Source organism: Lutjanus erythropterus, chromosome 22 (assembly GCF_056507025.1).
Source record: "Lutjanus erythropterus isolate fLutEry1 chromosome 22, fLutEry1.hap2, whole genome shotgun sequence".
Taxonomy (NCBI): domain Eukaryota; kingdom Metazoa; phylum Chordata; class Actinopteri; order Lutjaniformes; family Lutjanidae; genus Lutjanus; species Lutjanus erythropterus.
Window position 1 is genome coordinate 799,151 of NC_139338.1, and position 19,267 is coordinate 818,417.

The window sequence follows — 19,267 nt, forward strand, 5'->3', positions numbered from 1 at the left end:
ACCCTTTGTGCAATCTGCCTCTTCAAGGCAACAAGTTTACAGTGGAAGGTGTATATATTGTAAATAGTCTGTGTGTACAGTCCTGTACTTATTACTTTAAATTTTATATTTCTTAGATTTTATATTTTTAAACTGATATGTACATACATATCTTTCTTCTTTTTATCTTAATATTTTTAAGTACTTATTGTCACTTTCTATCTGTACTAGGGCTGGGACGATGCGTCGATGTCATCGATGACGTCGACACAAAAAATACGTCGACGCGAAAACTGCACATCGATGCGTCGTTACTCAGAATCAAAAAATGGCGGCGGCTGCAGCATCGAGTAGCAGCGAGTCAGGGGAGAAGAAAAGATAGCGTACTAGCATGTCAAAAGTATGGGAGTACTTTACACCTAAAGGTAATGATTCGGTGGTCTGTGACCTGTGCAAAATAGAGATGGCATACCATAAAAGCACTACTGCGATGCACCAGCACCTTAAGAGGAGGCACCCGGGAGCTGCTTGTGTGGAGGAGAAGACACAGTAAGTTTTCAACTTTTTTTTCTTTCCTTGTTTGCAATGATTAACCACGTCATTCATCCAAACCGCACCACGTAACTTGTGCTCCAGCCTCGCACACACAGAACATGTGCCCACTTAAACACACACACACACACACACACCCCTCACACACTCGCCTCTTGCTGACACACTTTTTTTTAACTGACACAGACACACACGCTAAAGTTAGTTTTTTTTTTATTTCTTTGTCTTTTTTTTAAATACAACATTCATTGTTGTTTTCTAACTTTCAACTTTTAGGTTAATGTATTAGTATTATCATTATTATTATTATTATTATTATTATTATTATTATTATTATTATACTTTATTGATATGGGCAGATCATTTAGAAATATATTTTTATTAACCTGTGCACTGTGTTTGTGATTTATGTTTTCAGGGACAGGGATAAGCAGAAAGGTTTGGAGGACTACTATCAGACGAAAAAAAAACACACCCCCTGCACCCCCCAGGTGGCTGCTGCACTTACTGAAAGCATCCTTTTGATGATTGTAAAGGACATGAGGCCTCTTGCTATCATTGAGGGCGAGGGATTTAAAGAAATGCTCACCACTTTTAATCAAGGTTACAGTCTGCCGTCCAGGCGCCACTTCACTAGTATGATGGAGGAAAAGTATGAAACATCAGTGGAGAAACTATGGGACAAATTAAGGGCGGCGAATTCGAAATTCTCCCTAACCACCGATACCTGGACCAGTATGGTCACAGAGGCATACTTGGGAGTAACATGCCACTTCATCGACGAGAAATGGAATCTTGTCTCCTGCAACCTGACAACACTGCCAGTTGACGAGCGGCACATGGGAGAAAATATTGCCTCCTGGGTGGAGAAGGTGGCAGAAAAATTCCACATTTCATTAAACAACGTTCTTGCAATTGTGCATGATAATGCAAGTAATGTGGTCACAGCTCTCCGCATCCTTGAAGAGAAGTTTGGAATTGCATCCTACCGGTGTGCTGGGCACACGTTGCAGCTGGTTGTAAACCATGCAATGAAGGACCCCACGATTGATAGAACACTATCAGCAGCACGTGGCCTTGTGAAGCACATCAAGAAAAGTGAGCCAACTAGCACTAAACTCAAGCAGAAACAACAACAAATGGGCACACCTGAGCATAAACTGATCCAGGATGTAGCTGTCAGATGGAACAGTTCATACTACATGGTTGAACGTTTATTAGAACAGCGGTGGCCAGTAGTTGCCACACTGTCAGACCCAGAAGTCACACACCGTGGGAAACATTACCTGGATCTGAAAAATGATCAGTGCGTTCTTTTGAGTGAGCTGAAGGAGGTGCTCCAGCCTTATGAGCAAGCAACTGTTTTCCTAAGTGGGCAATCATATGTTACAGCTTCTGTTCTCCCACCCCTGGTGAAAGGTCTACTGAAATCCACCCACAACAGATCCTTTGATTCTGCTGCCGTGAACCTTTTCCAGAGCCATGCAGAAGAGGAAATTCTTTCAAGGTGGCACCCGCTAGTATCTGCATTTCAAGAGGATGGAAAAAATGTGTCACTCCTTGCTGCAGCCCTTGATCCACGTTTCAGAAAATTGAAGTTCCTTTCTCAAGAGGATGCTCTGAAACTCCAAGCAAAAGTTCAGAGTGTTGCACTTGACCTGAAAAGGGAGCAGAGAGCACTCCAGCAGGCAGCAGTGGGGCAGCAGGAGGGGGAAGCCTCAGCGACTCCACCACCAAAGAGGAGGTCAGTGTTGGACACTTTGTTGGGCTCGGATTCTGAGGAGGAAGACAGCAATGAGGCACCAGACCAACAGGATGATGAGGACACAGTGAAGAAGGAAGCACTGATGTATTTTGGGGAAAACCCCATCCCAAGGGACAGTGATCCCCTTCAATGGTGGAGGGCTAATGAGGCAAGATTCCCCACACTGGCTGCTTTAGCAAAATCCTACTTAGCTGTACCAGCAACATCCACGCCATCTGAAAGGCTTTTTTCAGTGGCTCGACATATTGTCAACAAAAAAAGGGCAAGCCTGACAGCTGAGCATGTTGAGATGCTAACATTCCTCCACTCCAATACATGACTACAACACAGACACACACACCTGAGCAGACGCACACACACGGAGTGAGAGTGGTGGTGGAAAGCAAGAGGGAAAGATAAAGGAGAGCAGCAGAGCAGCACAAGTGCTCTTGCAGGAACACACACACACACACACACACACACACACATACACACACACACACACACACACACACACAGCTGCTGTTATTTTTTATTTATTTTATGTTTATATTTTGATTCAGATTGTGTTTTTTGCACAACAGTTTTATTATTGAAAGAAATTTTTATTTATTTTATTATTCTTTGTAAAGTCCTGGGAGCTCCAGTAACTACTAAAAGTTACACTACTGTTCACTTAACTGTAATGGGCCTAATACTTGAATTTATTTGTTATTTATTTCACAGATTTAAATGATTAGGCTAAGTTGCTACTGTCACACATTGTGTTGTTTTGTAAACTGCAGCTGTCACCACTGCTGTTATTTTTTATTTATTTTATGTTGATAAGATTTTGGTTCAGATTGTGTTTTTTGCAGTTTTATTTATTGAAAGAAAGTTTTATTTTATTATTTTTTATTATAGGATTCCATTGCACTACAACTGTGTGCACTTTATTGTTGTATTGTTCAATACAGTTAATTTTTGAATTTGATAATAAAAATATATTGGAAAGAAGAAATTTGTGTTTTATTCATGGAGATAAATTAGCATTAATTGCTATATAGGTCAAATTATGGGGAGATAATCGATAATCGAATCGAAATTGAATTGGATTTAAAAATGAATCGTTAGATTAATCGATGCATTGAAAAACTATTTTCTAGATTAATCGATTACAAAAATAATCGTTTAACCCAGCCCTAATCTGTACTGCTGAGCTGCTGTGACAAGTGAATTTCCCCGGTGTGGGATCAATAAAGTTCATCTTATCTTATCTTATCTTATCTTATCTTATCTTGTCTAATACTACATTTGGCTGTTTGCATCTTTATAAGACATGCTCATCTTGCTCTACATATGGTGATAGCTTCACAGCTGGGTATTTAGGTCGATGTCTTTGGATGGATAATGGATATTTAAAGGTTAATTTCTCAAAAATTATACAGTAAAAATGCCTGATACTGTGTGAGTGGGTAGTCTGGATGGTGGTGAGGTGAACTATATCAACCATTGTCAGAAATTATGGACCAAAGTGTCATTACTGTACAGCAAAAATGGAGCATAAGACCTTCTTCTGAGCCAAAAATGCAACTTGGAGGCTTTATTTCTCAAAAATGATACAGTAACAATGCTTGATATTGAGTGAATGAGTAGTCAGGATGGTACTGAAGTCAACTGCATCCAGCATTGTCCGAAATTATGGACTAAAGTGTTGTTACTGTACGGTAAAATAGTTAGCTCGCTCTGTGTTAAAGTAGCCCTGACTTTCTGAGTGGACACGGAGCATTAACCGTAAGTTTCATAATATGGGCACACTGAAAATGCTCGTGTGGCTGGCTTGACCAAGCGACGACGAAAGACGGCTCACTTGACCACAGTCAAAGTTAGCAGTCGCTAACTTTCGCTTTCACACCAGCCTCGTTTGGTCCGGACATTAGGACTTTTCCATTTGGTCCAGACCAAAATTCCATGTGTGAACACTTCCCCGGACCACGGTCCGGACTTTTGTCCAGAGAAGTCACAACCATGGTCCCCCCCAAAAGTTGGGACTGGGTCTGGTTTGAAGTGAACCATGGTCCGGTTTGCTTCAGGTGAGAACGTAGTCGGACTTTTACTAGGATTAAATACAGGAAGCGAACCAAAACAGCAGCTGATGTGTTATAATTTATCACACCAAAACGTAAAAACTACCGGTAAAGGACTGGTTACCTTGGAGATCAATACTACAGTCTTGAATTATTCAAATTCCATCCATAGGCCTACTGGCTGGAATTTATCTTTTGGCTATTTAATTCATGTAACGTTGAAAACATACCTCACTCATCTTCTGTGTAATAAATACACAGAAATATAGGCATCCATAAAGGCCCGCCTTCTCCATCATTACCGTGTGGCATGTGTCCTCAGAATTCTGTCATGACCCACACGTCTTGATCTGTGCTGGTTGCAACACTGTATCAATATAATAGCTGTCACAGCTAATGCAGTGAGCTGCTGCTCCATTGTTGATGGAAAGACAATGACAAAGTGATTTCCCCCTGCAAATTTTCTGACCAATAGATGAACGACCTGTAGACCGCACGTCATTTACAAAAAAAAGGTTTGTTTTGACAAAGGACAGTGTGAACACAGAGCGGACCAAAACTTAACTGCAACAATGTATGATCTCTTCCCTCTGGCTCTCTGACTGGTAAATGAAGCTGACTAACCAGCCACACTGGCCAGTGAAAAAATAGTTACACCCTGGTCCATTATTGATTTAAACACATTCACATCCCCGTCGCTACTGCAGGCTACTGCACTGGTCTTACTCTTCTCACTCTCTACTAGCCAGTCTGACATTATTAAGGGGTCCATGGGGGTTTTCCTCAGGTCTTCAGGAAAATGTAGTGTTATTGTTCTAAAACGCAGAGCACAAAAATATAAATATGTTTTTAAATGATATCAGAGCTTACCATCACCTCATTTTAAACCAAGAAAATCCCCGTTATTCTCCTGTTCCATGCAGTTTTCACAGGCTTCTTGTGACCAATATCTACTATTGGCCTTCTATGAGCAGTATTTTTGTGTCGATGTACAGGAACCTGATGAAGAGCCTCAGACAGCAGGACCACAGCAGCAGGACTCTTCTGACTGCAACCCTCCAAGCAAGCAATATGTGAGGAGCAAGCACAAGTGTCCCATTTGTGGTGAACTGTATGCTGATATAGTCCAGCACCTGAGATACACAGAAAATGTGGTCAACAAAACAGAGTTGAGTCTTCCGAGCAAGTTTTCCCATCGACAGTAAGTGTCCCATTTCATCTCAAGGATGCTCTTAAAGAGGCTTCTTGGTAATTTTTCACTATCAATGAAATAAGGTCCAAAATAATATTGGTAATCAGTGTTGTATAGTGAGTTGTTGCTTTAAAAAAAATCACTGTAATAAAGTATTTTTTTCAAGTAATGTAATGCAAATGTAAATATTGGTCTATGTATAAGGTATAAGGTTACAACTGATTTTGCAAAAGTCTCTCAAAAATAGATGCAAGGCAGGTTACAATAATCTGTATTAGCAAGTCTCAAATATTTTTAACGTTTTTAAGTGGTTACACATGTTACCAAGAAATGCCTGCATATTTTATTTTATATGAGTAGTTCTTTCTTTCATTTCACTTCTACACTTCTTACAAACATTATTTCTCCTACTAAATCAAAGTCTCTTTTTGCTTATACAGTTTTAAGGTAAATCTGGACTGCCCAGTGCGTTTCTGCCAGTCTAAATTTCTTAACTGACTCGACAAGCATCTGGAAAAGATCCACAGCCTGAAGGTAGTCCCTCTGTGTGTTGTTGAGTCAGGTCTAGATCTTAAACCCAGCAACTTTGGTCCTTGTAGTGCTTTTTGTTCTTCCTTGCTGTGTGGTGGGTCTGTGGTGTTCATTTGATCCCCGTGTGGTTGATATAGGTTCAGAAATGCTGTCCATGTTTAGTGCTACACATCCCACAGAAACAAAATTGCTGGTTAAATACATGCATGATTCTAAAGGTAGTGAGATATTAATAATGTGATTTTTTTCAGCCAGAATTAAATGATTTACAAAATATACACTCTGTTATGTATTTTTTTTCCAGAAACAAATGGTTACACTTTACATCCAAAAAGCGAAGGACAGATACATCGCGAGAGAACTGGCCCTCCTGCGTGCTTCGAAGCCCACACCACCAATGGTCTCACATCTTGACGAGGTGGATGATGCAGCAATTGAAGAGGGTATCAGGAGGTAGATAGAGGCCAGATCACAAGCTGCTGCTTCTGCCACTGTGCCTCCTCTTTTGGTCCCCATGTGTAATTGTCGCCTTGCCAGTCAAGCTTCTTGTGACCCAGAAACACTAGCTATGCAGGATCCTTCTCCCTCAACCAGCCAGGCTTCTTGTGACCCAGAAACACCAGCTATGCAGGATCATTCTCCCTCAACCAGCCAGGCTTCTTGTGACCCAGAAACACCAGCTATGCAGGATCCTTCTCCCTCAACCAGCCAGGCGTCTTGTGACTCAGAAACACCAGCTATGCAGGATCCTTCTCCCTCAACCAGCCAGGCTTCCTGCTGCACATCAGTGTTATCGCCTATTAAGCTTATCCCAGCCAGAACAGCTTACCAACAGGCCAAGAGAAGAAGAAGGCATTCTGTCCTGAGGACCCCTGATTCTGGGTGCAGGAACTGCCAGTTTCTCTCTGCTGAACTAAAGGTGGTGAAGGACCTGCTCCAGATTGAAATTGAGAGGAACGATGAGCTCAAGCAGCTACATTCTTTAACAATGCGTGCAACTGTGAGTGTTGAGTTGTTCCTCTGGTGTACTTTTTAAATGTGACCACTTTTCAGTAACTCTTGATTTAAAAAATCTGATTCATGTGCTTTTTTCAGGCAGTAAAACATCAAAGACGTGCACCATTTTCCCCCAGCAAAGCCCCTCACTATGGTGAAAATACCCTCATATCAGGGTCACTGTTCTGTATTGAACTTGAAAGATAATGTGCAGATTGTAAAGACATCTGAGGTTGATGATTTAAGAAAGAAGACCATGCAAAAAATTTGATTTGTTTTATATTCTTTCCTCTTCAGTAAGATTGGTTGAGGAATTTAGGGGCCACACCAAAGATGCCAACCCTGGAAGGAAAAATTCTGAAAATGCCAAGCAGCGAGCCAAACATGTTATTGATTTTCTAGAGTACATGGCAGACTCAGCAATCCCAAATGTTGACCTTCTTTTCCTGTCTAACTATGCTAGAATCCGTGGGTAAGTACCACACTGTAAGAAGCATCAGTGAATTGTAGGGTAGAGGACATGACTGTATTTGTATTTTTGTCTTTCGAGTTTTGTTGCAGTCCTTCAAGAAAAGAAGTTCAAACCAACAACCCAGAGAAAATATTTGCTGGATGTCGTGGCCTTTATGAAATACATTTCAAACATAGCACCACCATCTGTCAGACTGGGAACAAAAAAAATCAATGCCATCTTGGTAGAGCTGAGGGTCCGGATCAGGGATATTGGCCGGGATGTGGTCGGGCACCAGCTCAGTGTGAGGTGAAGCAAATCTGGTATGTTTAACATTCAAAATCCCACATCCAAATATTAACATCATTCAAAGCAGGGAACATGCATATAATAAATGCTATTCAAAATTTCAGAGAGACTGGTCAAGGCACGGCAACATGCACAGTTTATAGATGAGGCTCCGAAGAACATCACTGCAGCACTGGGTATGGATCAGTGCTTAGCATAAGTTTCGTATTTGTAAAAACAAGGTTTATTTAATGTTAAAGGGCTGCTCCAGACTCAAACTTTGGGTTAAGATACCGTTCTGCAGATTTCACATTACAGTGACTAGAATCTACAAACTGGATCTTTATATATGGGGTGGTCTGGTGGATTGGATGTCTACCAGTTTCCATGGTATAATGTGTGGTCCTTATGAAGAGCATCATCATTGCAAGTTAATGCATACAAGGTCCTTCCTCTGCTTTTACAGTTGACCTCAAGAAGCATCCAGAGAACCGAGCACGTCTGAAAGAGTTTTTTGGACTGCTGGGTGGATATGTTATTGCAACAACAGGCCACCGAAAGGGTGTTGTGATCAACATGACCACAAAGGAGGTCAAGGAAGCAGAAAAGACTAAGCAGGAAGCCCACATCATCTGTGTAAGTGCAAACATTACTACAAAAACTGAAAGGACACGAGACCTACACATTGTTATATCAGTTGGTCAGACTCAACCTCTTCCTGAATTATTAGGTTGGACAGCACAAGACTCAAAGGTACTTTGGTGAAGCAGCTGTACCCCTCAAGCCACACGAGTATTCCTGGTTCCTGCTTCGACACAGAATCGAAGGAGGCAAAGAAGCTTTTACCTTCCTTCACACGACCAGTGGAAACAGTTAAGTGTGGTGAAAAGTTAATGAATTTTGCACTTGTATATATTTCTTTTTTTACATTCATTCCTCCAGGCCAAGTGGCAGTTGGGCAATAAAACCTACCAGAGAGTGGCCACTTTTATGTGTCATGATGCAAACACAGCCAAAAGATTTTATCAAGGTTTTTTAATCAATCTAAATCAATGCCAAACCTGTTTTTTTCTGGTAGTATCCATCAACCTGTATTCATTTTATCCATTTCTTTGTACAGCGGAGGACCCAGCAGAGGTCACACTGCAGAGCAGAGAATTGTCAGTCATGGCAATTTCTACATATGCAGCGAAGAAAAGGAAACACAGGGAGAAACACTAGAAAGACAACACCATGGCCATTGCTTCTTCGGAGGATGAAAGGGAGGGCAAAGAACCTGCACAAAATGAAGGTAATCAGGGGTTTGAAGAGGAGGAGCAGGAACCACTGGGCCGAGAGAAGCCTGTGAGAAAAAGGCTTAACCAGCTGTACAGCAACAACACCCTTGTGCCGTCAGACCAGCATGTGAGATATGTGAGTAGCTGCAGTGTTTCCACACACAAATTAAAATATGTCCTTCTGAAATGAGCTTAATACACTTTATATTTCCTTAAAAGGTGGTGGGCTCATCTGATGATGATGATGATGATGATGATGATGCAGGTGATATGAAAACCACACTAACTGAAACAGAACCAGATCCTGAAGAGGACGAGGAACATGTGCCAAAAAGGACTTACCAGCTGCCTTTGAACCAACAAACGGTGAGTTTTGACAGTTTTCAGTACTTCCACATATTACAAAGCATTTAATATTCTTTTGATTTTTTTCAAACAAAAACAAAAAAACAGACAGTGATCTCTTTTAAACAGGATGGGACAGATATAAGGGAGGTTCAGTACCCTTTCCAGAAAAGAGAGGTGAGAGTAATAATTAGATTCAGTGCTTTCCCACATTCTATTAGCTTTCAATTCAAAATCAGTAAAATGAATCTTATGTTACCTGAAAACAGTGCTTAAGTTCGTCTGAAGGTGATGGCTCTGGTGATGAATGGAAACCCACACAGCAGGAATCGGAGGATGATTCTGAAGAAGAGGAGAAACAGATCACACAAAGGGTTCACAAGATGGTCAAAAGAAAGAGATCTGAGAGCCCTGTCCTGCAAAGAGAGGTGAGAACTATCATCAGTTTAAATGTTTAAAGTCGTTCAGAAATGGCTGTTTGTCCTGCTTCCTTCCTCGAGTTTAGGCACGAGTTTCCACGAGTGAGGAAAACTAATTTGATTGGCCGTTATGAAGCGGGTTGGATATTCATTGTTGGGGCAGAATTTGATGTTGTCCAGCTCGGGTCTTGATATAATTCGGCTGATGAATCATGTACAACATGACGCATAATTCATGCACCTGCATTTTTAATGCAGAAATAAAATACTCCACTTTCACCTCGGATTCACTCAAAAGTAGAATTTTGCAAAGTTTGGGCTACATCGTCTGATAGATCAGTGATTACACTCATTTTAACACCCACAGTGGGATCAAATTCATGTTTCATTTCTGAATGACTTTAAAACTACTGAAAACCTTTGGCGCTAAATGGGTTAAACTTTAAAACATCTCTTTATTTTAAAACAGGTAAAGGGCCGATCTGATCAGAAAACCTCACAGGAGGAATTGGAGAATGATTCTGATGAAGAGCAAAGAGAGGTGAGTCATTATCAATGTAAATGCTTTGGAAAAAAGTGAAAGATTTCAGTCCAAATGAACAAACTATCTTTGTCTTTCATAAAACAAGCTGAGGAGCTCATCTGAAGTTGAGCAGGTTGGTTCAGTGAACCATGCACTGAGAGTAACAGAAAAGGACTCAGAAGAGGAGTGTACAAGAGGAGAGAGTCCATGTCTGCCTGAGAAAGAAGGGGAATCCTCCCAAAAGGAAATATGGGGGGAAGTGGTGATGAAGATATGTTGCAGAATGAGATAAGTGAAGTGGCTAGTACATCAAAGAGGCAATAGCCTAAAGTGTAGTAGCCATTTGTCTTTTCAGCGAAAAGTTTCAAATCAAACTTCAAATCATAAAAATCAAAGGGCCACTTTTGTACCATGGATTGTGGTGTACATGGATGGGAATAAACAGAATGTCCAAACGAATGTCCAATTTCAACAAAAACATGGTTTATTTGACCAGAAAGCAAGCAAGCAAAGAACAAAGAAAATTCCTGTGCCTCTCCCGCTCTGGTAAAAAACCATGAGCCCACCCAGGTGCATGCTGGCCCTATATAATCTCAGGTGCCTCCCTAATGTGCCCAAATGAAACGAAACACAAATAATAAACAACACAACACCTAAAATAAACAAATAATAAACTAACACAATACTAACATAAATTTAATCATAATGAAATCAAAATAAATTGATTTAGAATAATCATATCCAAACACTAAATACTAAACTAAACAACACTAAATACTAACAGTAAATAAAAAGCTCCAACACTCTGGCCCCTAATTGTGCATTAAATCACAGTTACTTTAATTTCTCAAAGGAGCTGTTCCCTCAACCCAGCCTATGACTAGACATAGTATGTCACACATTAGCTTCAGTTCACTTTCTTCTTTGTGATGAACCTGAAACAACAAAAAAGAGAGAGGGAGAGAGACAAAAAGAAGGGGTGGGGGTAGGGAGTCCATTGTGTTACACTCCTGCTTACAGCATCAGGCAGAGCTTCGTCACTGGCCTCTCCAGAATGCTGGTTCTTGTTGGAAGGCGCACAGAGCGCACCAAGCCCTTTGCATCTGCTCTCACATCCAAAATTTCAGCCAAGATCCTCTTGGGGATGTGGCATCTGTAATGAGGAATGAGACTTCTTGGTCTTGTCCATTTCTGTCTCTCTTGCATCATTTGTAAGTATTCAGAAATCCATCTCTTCCGAAAGAGTTCTGCCACGTATTTGCTTCCACCTACTCCTGATGTACAGATCACTGTGATCAAACAGTCCTGGTGGCATGATTTGCTTGCCCTTTAACATCAGAATGTGATTAGGTGTGAGCGCCTCTAGGTCATCTGGGTCATCAGAGACTTTTGTGATAGGCCTGTCATTCTGTATGGCCTCAGCCTCGCAGAAAACAGTTTGGAGCCCTTCATTGTCCAGAATTTGCTGTTTAAGAACTGAAGCGAGAACATGTTTCACTGACCAAATCAAGCACTCCCACAGACCTCCATGATGGGAAGCTGCTGCTGTGTTAAAGCTTATGCCATCCTGGACCAAAGCTCTCTGAATGTTTCCATGATTTAAACCTGCCAGACTTTCTTTCAGCTCCCGATTGGCTCCAACGAAGTTTGTGCTGTTATCAAACCTAATAGTGGAGACTGGGCCTCGTCTACAGATGAACCTCCGGATATAGGGAATCTGTATGCAGCAAATATACCACCTCCAAATGCACAGCATAACTACTCAGACAGGTGAAAAGCACTCCATACCTTTTAAGATGACTTCTTCCTCTTTTTTAACATCAGTGGGCCCGAAATAGTCAACTCCAACATCTGTCATCTATCAAGCAACACTCTTTCCTCAGGTAAGTCTGCCATCTTCTGTTCGATAAGTTTCCCCCTGTTGTGCCTGCAAACAACAAAGTCAGATATTACTTTCCTTGCAGTAGAGTTTGCATTGATGATCCAGTACCTCTGCCGCAGCCTGGGCAGCATGTGTTTTCTTCCTGCATGTCCCATTTGATAATGAATATGGCGCAGAATCAGTACGGATACATGCAGATCTTTGAACAGAATGACTGGATGTTTGGTCTCTGCTGGCATTGCTGCTTTATCCAGCTGACCACCTACTCTAAGGATTCCATTATCCATCACAGGATCCGGTCTGTACAGCGGACTTCCCTTGGAAACCCTTTTACAGCCATTCTTCAGTGATGCAATTTCGGTTTTAAACTTGTGTTTTTGTAGATACTGAATGATTGACTGTTCTGCTTTCTTAAGATCTGCAGGAGTTAAACTCTGTCCTTTCAGCTTGGTGAATTTTCCTTTCCACTGCATGTTCTTGAGTCTCCAGCTCGTCCTTATTAATGTCTGCAGGGGCATACAACTCCTTTCTCTTCTGCCCCAATGACACAAGACCTCTCTTGACCTTCAGAAACCAAGAAACAGATATTTTCAGTCTCATCCGAGATGAAAAGTAACAGAGCAGGCACTTTCAAAATCCACAACAACAGAGTTTACCGTCAAATCCCTTTTGACCTCTGGGTCATCTGCAGGAATCACATCAAGATCAGCATCCAATTTAGGCCAAACCTCCTTTGGCTCACAGAGAAACTTTGGCCCATTTATCCATCTCCTGCCTTTTGGGAAAGTCTCTGCCCTCATTCCTCTTGATGCATCATCTGCCAGATTCTCCTTAGACCCAACATATCTCCACTGATCAACGCTTGCTGCTTCTCTGATGATGGAGAGTCTGTTTACTACAAAAGTGTGAAATCACCTGGTTTCATTACAGATGTATTAAAGAACAGTTGTGCTGTCAGTCTAGAAAACTGACTTCCCCAGCTTCAGTTGCAACTCCTTCTGAAGCATTTTATCAACTCGAACAGCAAGAACTGCCGCTGTGAGTTCCAGTCGAGGAATTGTTGTCGTCTTCAGTGGAGCAACTCTGGCCTTTCCCAACAGAAATGCAACCTGAGCTCTGTCATCCTTTTCCAGTCTTAAATAGGACACTGTTTCTTTTTTTCTTAAGTATATTTTTGGGGCATTTTTGCCTTTATTGGATAGCACAGTGTAGAGTGACAGGAAAGGGAAGGCAGAGAGAGGGGGAATGACATGCAGCACATGATGCCCGATGCAGGATTCGAACCAGGGCCGACTGCAGCGAGGACTATAGCCTCTGTATATGGGGTGCCCGCTTAACCCACTGCGCCACGCGGCGCCCCAGGACACTGTTTCATATGAAACTTGACTGGCGTCAGAGAAGTGGTGAAGCTGTGCTGTGGCAGGGTCTCCAAAGTCTCTCGGTCTAATACAGCGACGTTGAATTAAGCCACCTTCTGGAGATCCTCCAACCACTCAAACCACTTCTTAAAGAGGGAATGAGAGATGGCTTCATCCCACCCCAAACTTCTACAAAGCTCCTGTAGCAACAGTTTTGCTGGAATGGTGGATGGGACCAAAGATCCTAAAGTGTCATCAAGTGAGCTGACCACTGACAAAATGCTTCGTCTAGTTTGTGGCTGTTCCTAAACTTGATTTTGTCAGTTTCAATGCACTACTGTAGCCCCAAAGCTCGCTCCTTTGGAAGCTGGTCCACATCCAAATCCAGCTCCATCACTTCTTTTGCACTGCAGTCTTCAGCAATTGACAGCAGCACTGTTTGGCTGTTGCTGATCCATTTGGAAAGATTAAATCCTCCTCTGCCAAAGCGCAGTCACATCCTTAACCATTTGCACTGCTTCTTCCTCTGAGGCCACTGATTTCAAGCAGTCATCAACATAAAAATTACATTTGACTGTATTTACCACTTAATGAGGGAAATGAGGGGGAAATTTGCACAGCTTGGTGATGACACAGCTCCAGACAGACGTACTCTCATGTGATGTTCCACTGGAGACTGTGAAGTGTCTCCCCCAGGCCACCAGAGAAAGCAGAGAAAGTTGATTTGCCTTTCAGAAACATTAACTTGGTGATACATTGCTTGAATGTCAGTTATTACTACAGCAGGCTCTCGTCTAAATTGAACAAGGACCCGAATTAAAGAGTTGGTCAAATCTCTCTTTTTCTGTGATGATAAACCCCATGATGAGGGATATACCACACTTTTCCATCACTCTGGTTTAGCTGAGCAGATGGCACCATCTCAGCATATCCTTGAGCCACCATGTTGTTAAGAATGTGATGTATTCTTTCTTGAATTGACCATTCTTGGCAAACTTTCTTTTCAGGCTCTAGAGGCGCTGTTCTGCAACATGGCGATTATTTGGCAAGAGCGGGTTTTCCTCCTATGCAGTAATGGCCTCCAATTAACTTTGTGGTGTTGTTCATAACATTTATAAACTTTACATACTCTCTGTACATTTCAAGCTGCTCATTTGATGACCTCTAATTAATGTCATGGTTAAACCGTTGAACCAGCATTTCCTGAAGATGTTCAACAGAGATCCGGTTGGATGTTACAGCAGAGCAGTCACTCTTATTCCTGTTGCTCCCACCACAAAGTGGACCATTAAGGACCCAACCAACTGTGGTTCTGACAGCATAAGGTCCCTCATCCTGGCTGTTTATCAGCTCCCAAGGCTCCATCACTTTTGATGCATCAGTTCCAATGAGCAAATCAACACCTTCATCAATGTCATGAAGTTGAACATCCTTGAGATAAGACCACTGAACAACGTCCTCTTGTCGTGGAATATTGAGTGTTGAGAAAGGCATTGAGTTAAAACATCAGGTAACTCAATGACTCAAAGTCATCCATATTGATACCAGACACTTCAAGACCTGAGAGCACATGAGCATTTACTATCTTCTTTTGCCTCATTGTTCTTGACAGACTACTTGAACTTTTACACCTGAAGTTCAATTGTCTTGCCAAGTTCTCTGTACAAAATGTTCCTGAGCTCCCAGGATCCAAAAAAGCATATGTCTGCACAGTTTTTTTTTACTCTGACTCTTGACTTTGACTGCAACAACAGAAAAAATGGCCCCAATATGCCCATAAGTCTGAGACATTGCAGGTGAAACATTTGAAGAGCTCACAGACTGTTGATCAGAAGGTGTTCCTTTATCCTGCTGCTTTATATGAAGGACACTTGGGTGCTTTTGGTGACACACATTGCAATCCTGCAGTCTTTGATAGTGTGACCTATCTTCAGGCAAGCAAAAAAGATTGTTTTTTTCTTTAATAAAATTAATATTGTCCCTGTGTACTTTCATTTTGAACTGTGAGCATTGATCCAGTGAATGATTACCTTGTGAACAGAACAGGCAGTTGAGAGTGGAGGGCTTGGCCCTGTTTGCTGTATGCTGAGTTATGACTCCTTCCTTGACTGCAGTGACATTGGTAGCAAAGTTGCTCCCCATTTTCATTGGGAGTTGGTGAGCTGTGGGTCGTGGATGTTACCAAAAACTGGATCTGAAGCAATTTTGACTTGTCTTTCAATAAAACCAACAATATCAGTGAACATTGCTCTCTCACCCCTTCGTTCTCGTAGATCTCAAGCAATATTTCTACATTTTTCCCTTAACCCTTTCCCTTGAGTGCTGCGCTGTTTTCTGAAGCATTAGTCATGAGTGCCAGCAATATAGACCATTGTTTACAATTTTTGTAGAGGCACAGCATATTCTATATTATAGCTATGGACACATACGATGGCCCATTTGAAAGGTGAAACTTTACGCTTTCAGTGGGGACAAACCATTTATTTCTACATGCCTCCGTTCCTGAAGAATCCCAAGCTAAACAGTGGCCAGTTTTCATCAAAATCCCTGTTTTTTTTCTAGAAATGGAGATATAGTGTCTTTTATGAAATATGCACTGGTTTAGCCTGTTGCTCTTCTGACACTTACATTTCTGGGTAGGCAAGACTGCTACCTAGTGACAAACCCACAAAAATAGATGACCTGGTTTTGACGAGGGATGGGCAATGATTTTTGAATATTTGAATAGTCATTCAAAAAAAAAAAAAAAAAATTAAAAAAGTTTTAAAAAATCGATTGTTTATGAGACTATCGTCTTCTGAAAAAAATGTAAATGGAGAGGAGGAGAAGGAGAAACATGTCAAGATTCCTACAACAATCAGAAAGTTGTGTGTGAAACTGTCAAATAAAAACAAGTGAAACAAGTGGAAACTGTGCACAGTGTGGACAGTGATGAGAAGCGGTACAGGAGAACATTTTACACCGCGAGAGGAGACTTTGCTCTCATTCTGTAAGGAGGCCTAAATTGAACGGTACCGACGTGATGAGAAGCGGTATCGTTACAGTATTCTTCTGTACCGATTGTCATTGCAGTCCACGATTTTGACAGCTGTTCTTCAGTCCGAGATTTTAAATGATCGACTGGCAGTACTGCTCCTCTGGTGCCGCTTCTCATTTCAAATGACGAGTGACACAGCATGCGTGCGTGTTAGGGGGGTCGAATAGTTGGATCATCAAAGAGTGCTTTTGCTTGAAATGCCCATCCCTAGATTTGACCTGATGTTAATGAATACGCCACTGATTCGACCCAATGCGGCAACAATCAAAAGCGGAATTATGATAAAATGTTCAGAGTTTTCAAGTTTTCCATTGTCATCTATTTCAGTTCTATTCCCAAATTCACAAATAAGGTGTGTTAGAGTGTCTTTTTTCGTAATTAACCCTCTGGGGTCATGGGCACAATTGGCTGTTTTTGAATACTTTTGATTTTACCTTTATATTTCACCTTAAAAATGGGTTACCTTGCCTTGCACAACCTCACATGTGTGACTTTATAATTATATTTTCATTTTCACACACTGTATTAACACAGTGGACCTAAAATCACACAAAAACACAAAATCCAAGTAGGAAAAAGTTAGATTTTTTACTGTGAAAACCACAAATATGTTTAACGAACCATTTTTATAACTTAGGATGCAAATATAAATGGTACATTTCAAAACGTATGTACAATCTTAGCAAACAACGTTATTTACCACTATTTACATTAAAATTCAGTCAATACTTCAAGTGTTTTTTGTACAACTATTTACAAAACAATGCAAAGTGTCACAAATGCGCCACAAATTACTTGTGCCACTCCAAAAAGCAGTTCCTGTCCACCACAAGACAGAGGGGCACATCGCAGGCCTGACACTTCAGGGTGTGTCACTCCTCCTGTTGTCCACCTGAAGGCAGCGCTTGCACTTCAGTCTGCCTTTGGTGGCTTTTTGGCCAGCATCTGTGGCTTTGGCGATAGGCACGGGAATGTGATCAGCCCTCCTGCTCTGGGGAACACCTGCCTTGTCCATGCCACAGAGCTGACACACCAGCTCCACCATGAAGTCTTTGTGTGCCATGGGCTGCACCTGCTTGGCTCTGCTCATTTCACGGTGCAAGATGAAGGCATTTGTTGTTGCAATGTCCAGCAAGTGTAGCAACATGGTCCTGTACCAGCGAGCAGTTTTTCTGTGAGTGGAGGAGTAGTGAATGAGCTGGTCTGACAGGTCAACCCCATCCATATTCTTATTGTAGGCCATGATTGGTGTGGGATAGGGAATGTCTCTCACAGCCCAGTATCCATCTCCATCCTTCACCCTTCTCTGCACTGTCTTACCTGAAAATGCAGGATGGATGGTGGAGCACACAGACACCTCCCGTGTGTCCATCCACTTCATGAACACAAGTGGGCCCTCTCTGATCCATCTCACAGATCCTCTTCCACATTTTTTGGTGAGAGCATTTGGCCTCCCTCTGGGGCATCCTTTTCTGGTCTCCCTATAGGTGCCACAGGCTCCAAATTTCATGCTGGCCAGGTCCATGAACAGCTTGGGACTGATGTAAAAATTGTCCATGTAAATATGGTACCCAGTGCCAAGACAGGATGGTTGAATGAGGTCCATGACCACATCATAAGACAGCCCATGCTCACTTGCAGTTTGAGTCTTCCCTGTGTATATGCTGAACCTGATGGTGTAGCCACTGCTTGACTCAGCCAATACAAAAAATTTCATCCCCCATTTAGTTGGCTTGTCCTTCATATATTGTGTCATGCCAGTTTTGGCCTTAGTCGCCACCATCCTTTTCATCTGACAGCTGACAGCTCCCTCCTTGGGTGATAATAAGCCTGGCAGGCACTGAGGATGTCATCATAAAGAGGCCTGACTCTGAATAGTTTGTCATGGCCTGGTGTTCCCTTCTTCCTGTCATTTTCTACATCCTCTTCGGGATCACGGAGGTGGATGTTCCAGAGTATGGATCTGAACCTGTGTCTTGTCATCACTTTGGCTGGAAGGGGCAGAGACAAAATGTGGTTCTGTCTCCAGTAGTCTTGGAGACTTCGCAGTGACGCCAACGACATGTAGATCAGGAGACCAAAGAACTCATACAGGTCCTCCTTCTGTCCATTTGTATTTCTTCCCTGATTCCTTGTTTTTTGCAGCATTTTTGTTGGTGTTGCTGCAGATTGTTTTGACTGTGTCAGTGGCAAAAAACAAAAGAAAAAGGTCTTTTGGACTATGGGGAGAGCTGGAATTTCTCTGATCCACCCAGTCATAACCATGACAATAGCATTTCATGATGATGATATGATAACTTCAACTTCAACTTGAATTTATTTATAAAGCACATTTAAAAACAACCATTGTTGACCAAAGTGCTGTACAGGCTCAGGCAGTGTTAAAAACAATAAGAGGGTGATAAGAATATCACTGACAACAGTGGAGGTAAGGAGAGGAAGTGAAGTCAAACTAGTGTTGGACTTGCATGCTCAGGCTATGTAGTTCTTCGGACTATGTGTTTTTGTAAGATGAAGCAGGCTTATGTAAGGTCAGTCACAGCTAAAACCTTGGTACAACCTTCACAGAATGTTCATCGAAAGACAAAGCTGTGTGACACCACAGAGGAGAGAAAGACCTGTGAGGA

The 19,267-nt window shown here is 41.8% G+C and overlaps 1 protein-coding gene and 1 pseudogene across 1 annotated transcript; both read left to right on the plus strand.

Moving 5' to 3' along the window:
- Positions 1 to 325: 325 nt before the first annotated feature.
- Positions 326 to 2,707, plus strand: LOC146306367 (E3 SUMO-protein ligase ZBED1-like). The gene is made up of 2 exons (XM_084711144.1): positions 326 to 528; positions 950 to 2,707. The coding sequence occupies exons 1-2, from the start codon at positions 371 to 373 to the stop codon at positions 2,613 to 2,615; spliced, it is 1,824 nt and encodes a 607-aa protein (XP_084567270.1). The 5' UTR covers positions 326 to 370; the 3' UTR covers positions 2,616 to 2,707.
- A 1,208-nt stretch (positions 2,708 to 3,915) lies between these two features.
- LOC146306368 (uncharacterized) lies at positions 3,916 to 7,872 on the plus strand (annotated as a pseudogene).
- The last annotated feature ends 11,395 nt before the right edge of the window (positions 7,873 to 19,267 follow it).

Excerpts from the sequence above, each read along its gene's own strand:
- LOC146306367 (XM_084711144.1), top strand. The coding sequence starts at position 371 with ATGTCAAAAGTATGGGAGTACTTTACACCTAAAGGTAATGATTCGGTG. Across the intron at positions 529-949 it reads TGTGTGGAGGAGAAGACACA|GGACAGGGATAAGCAGAAAG; the intron begins GTAAGTTTTCAA and ends TTATGTTTTCAG.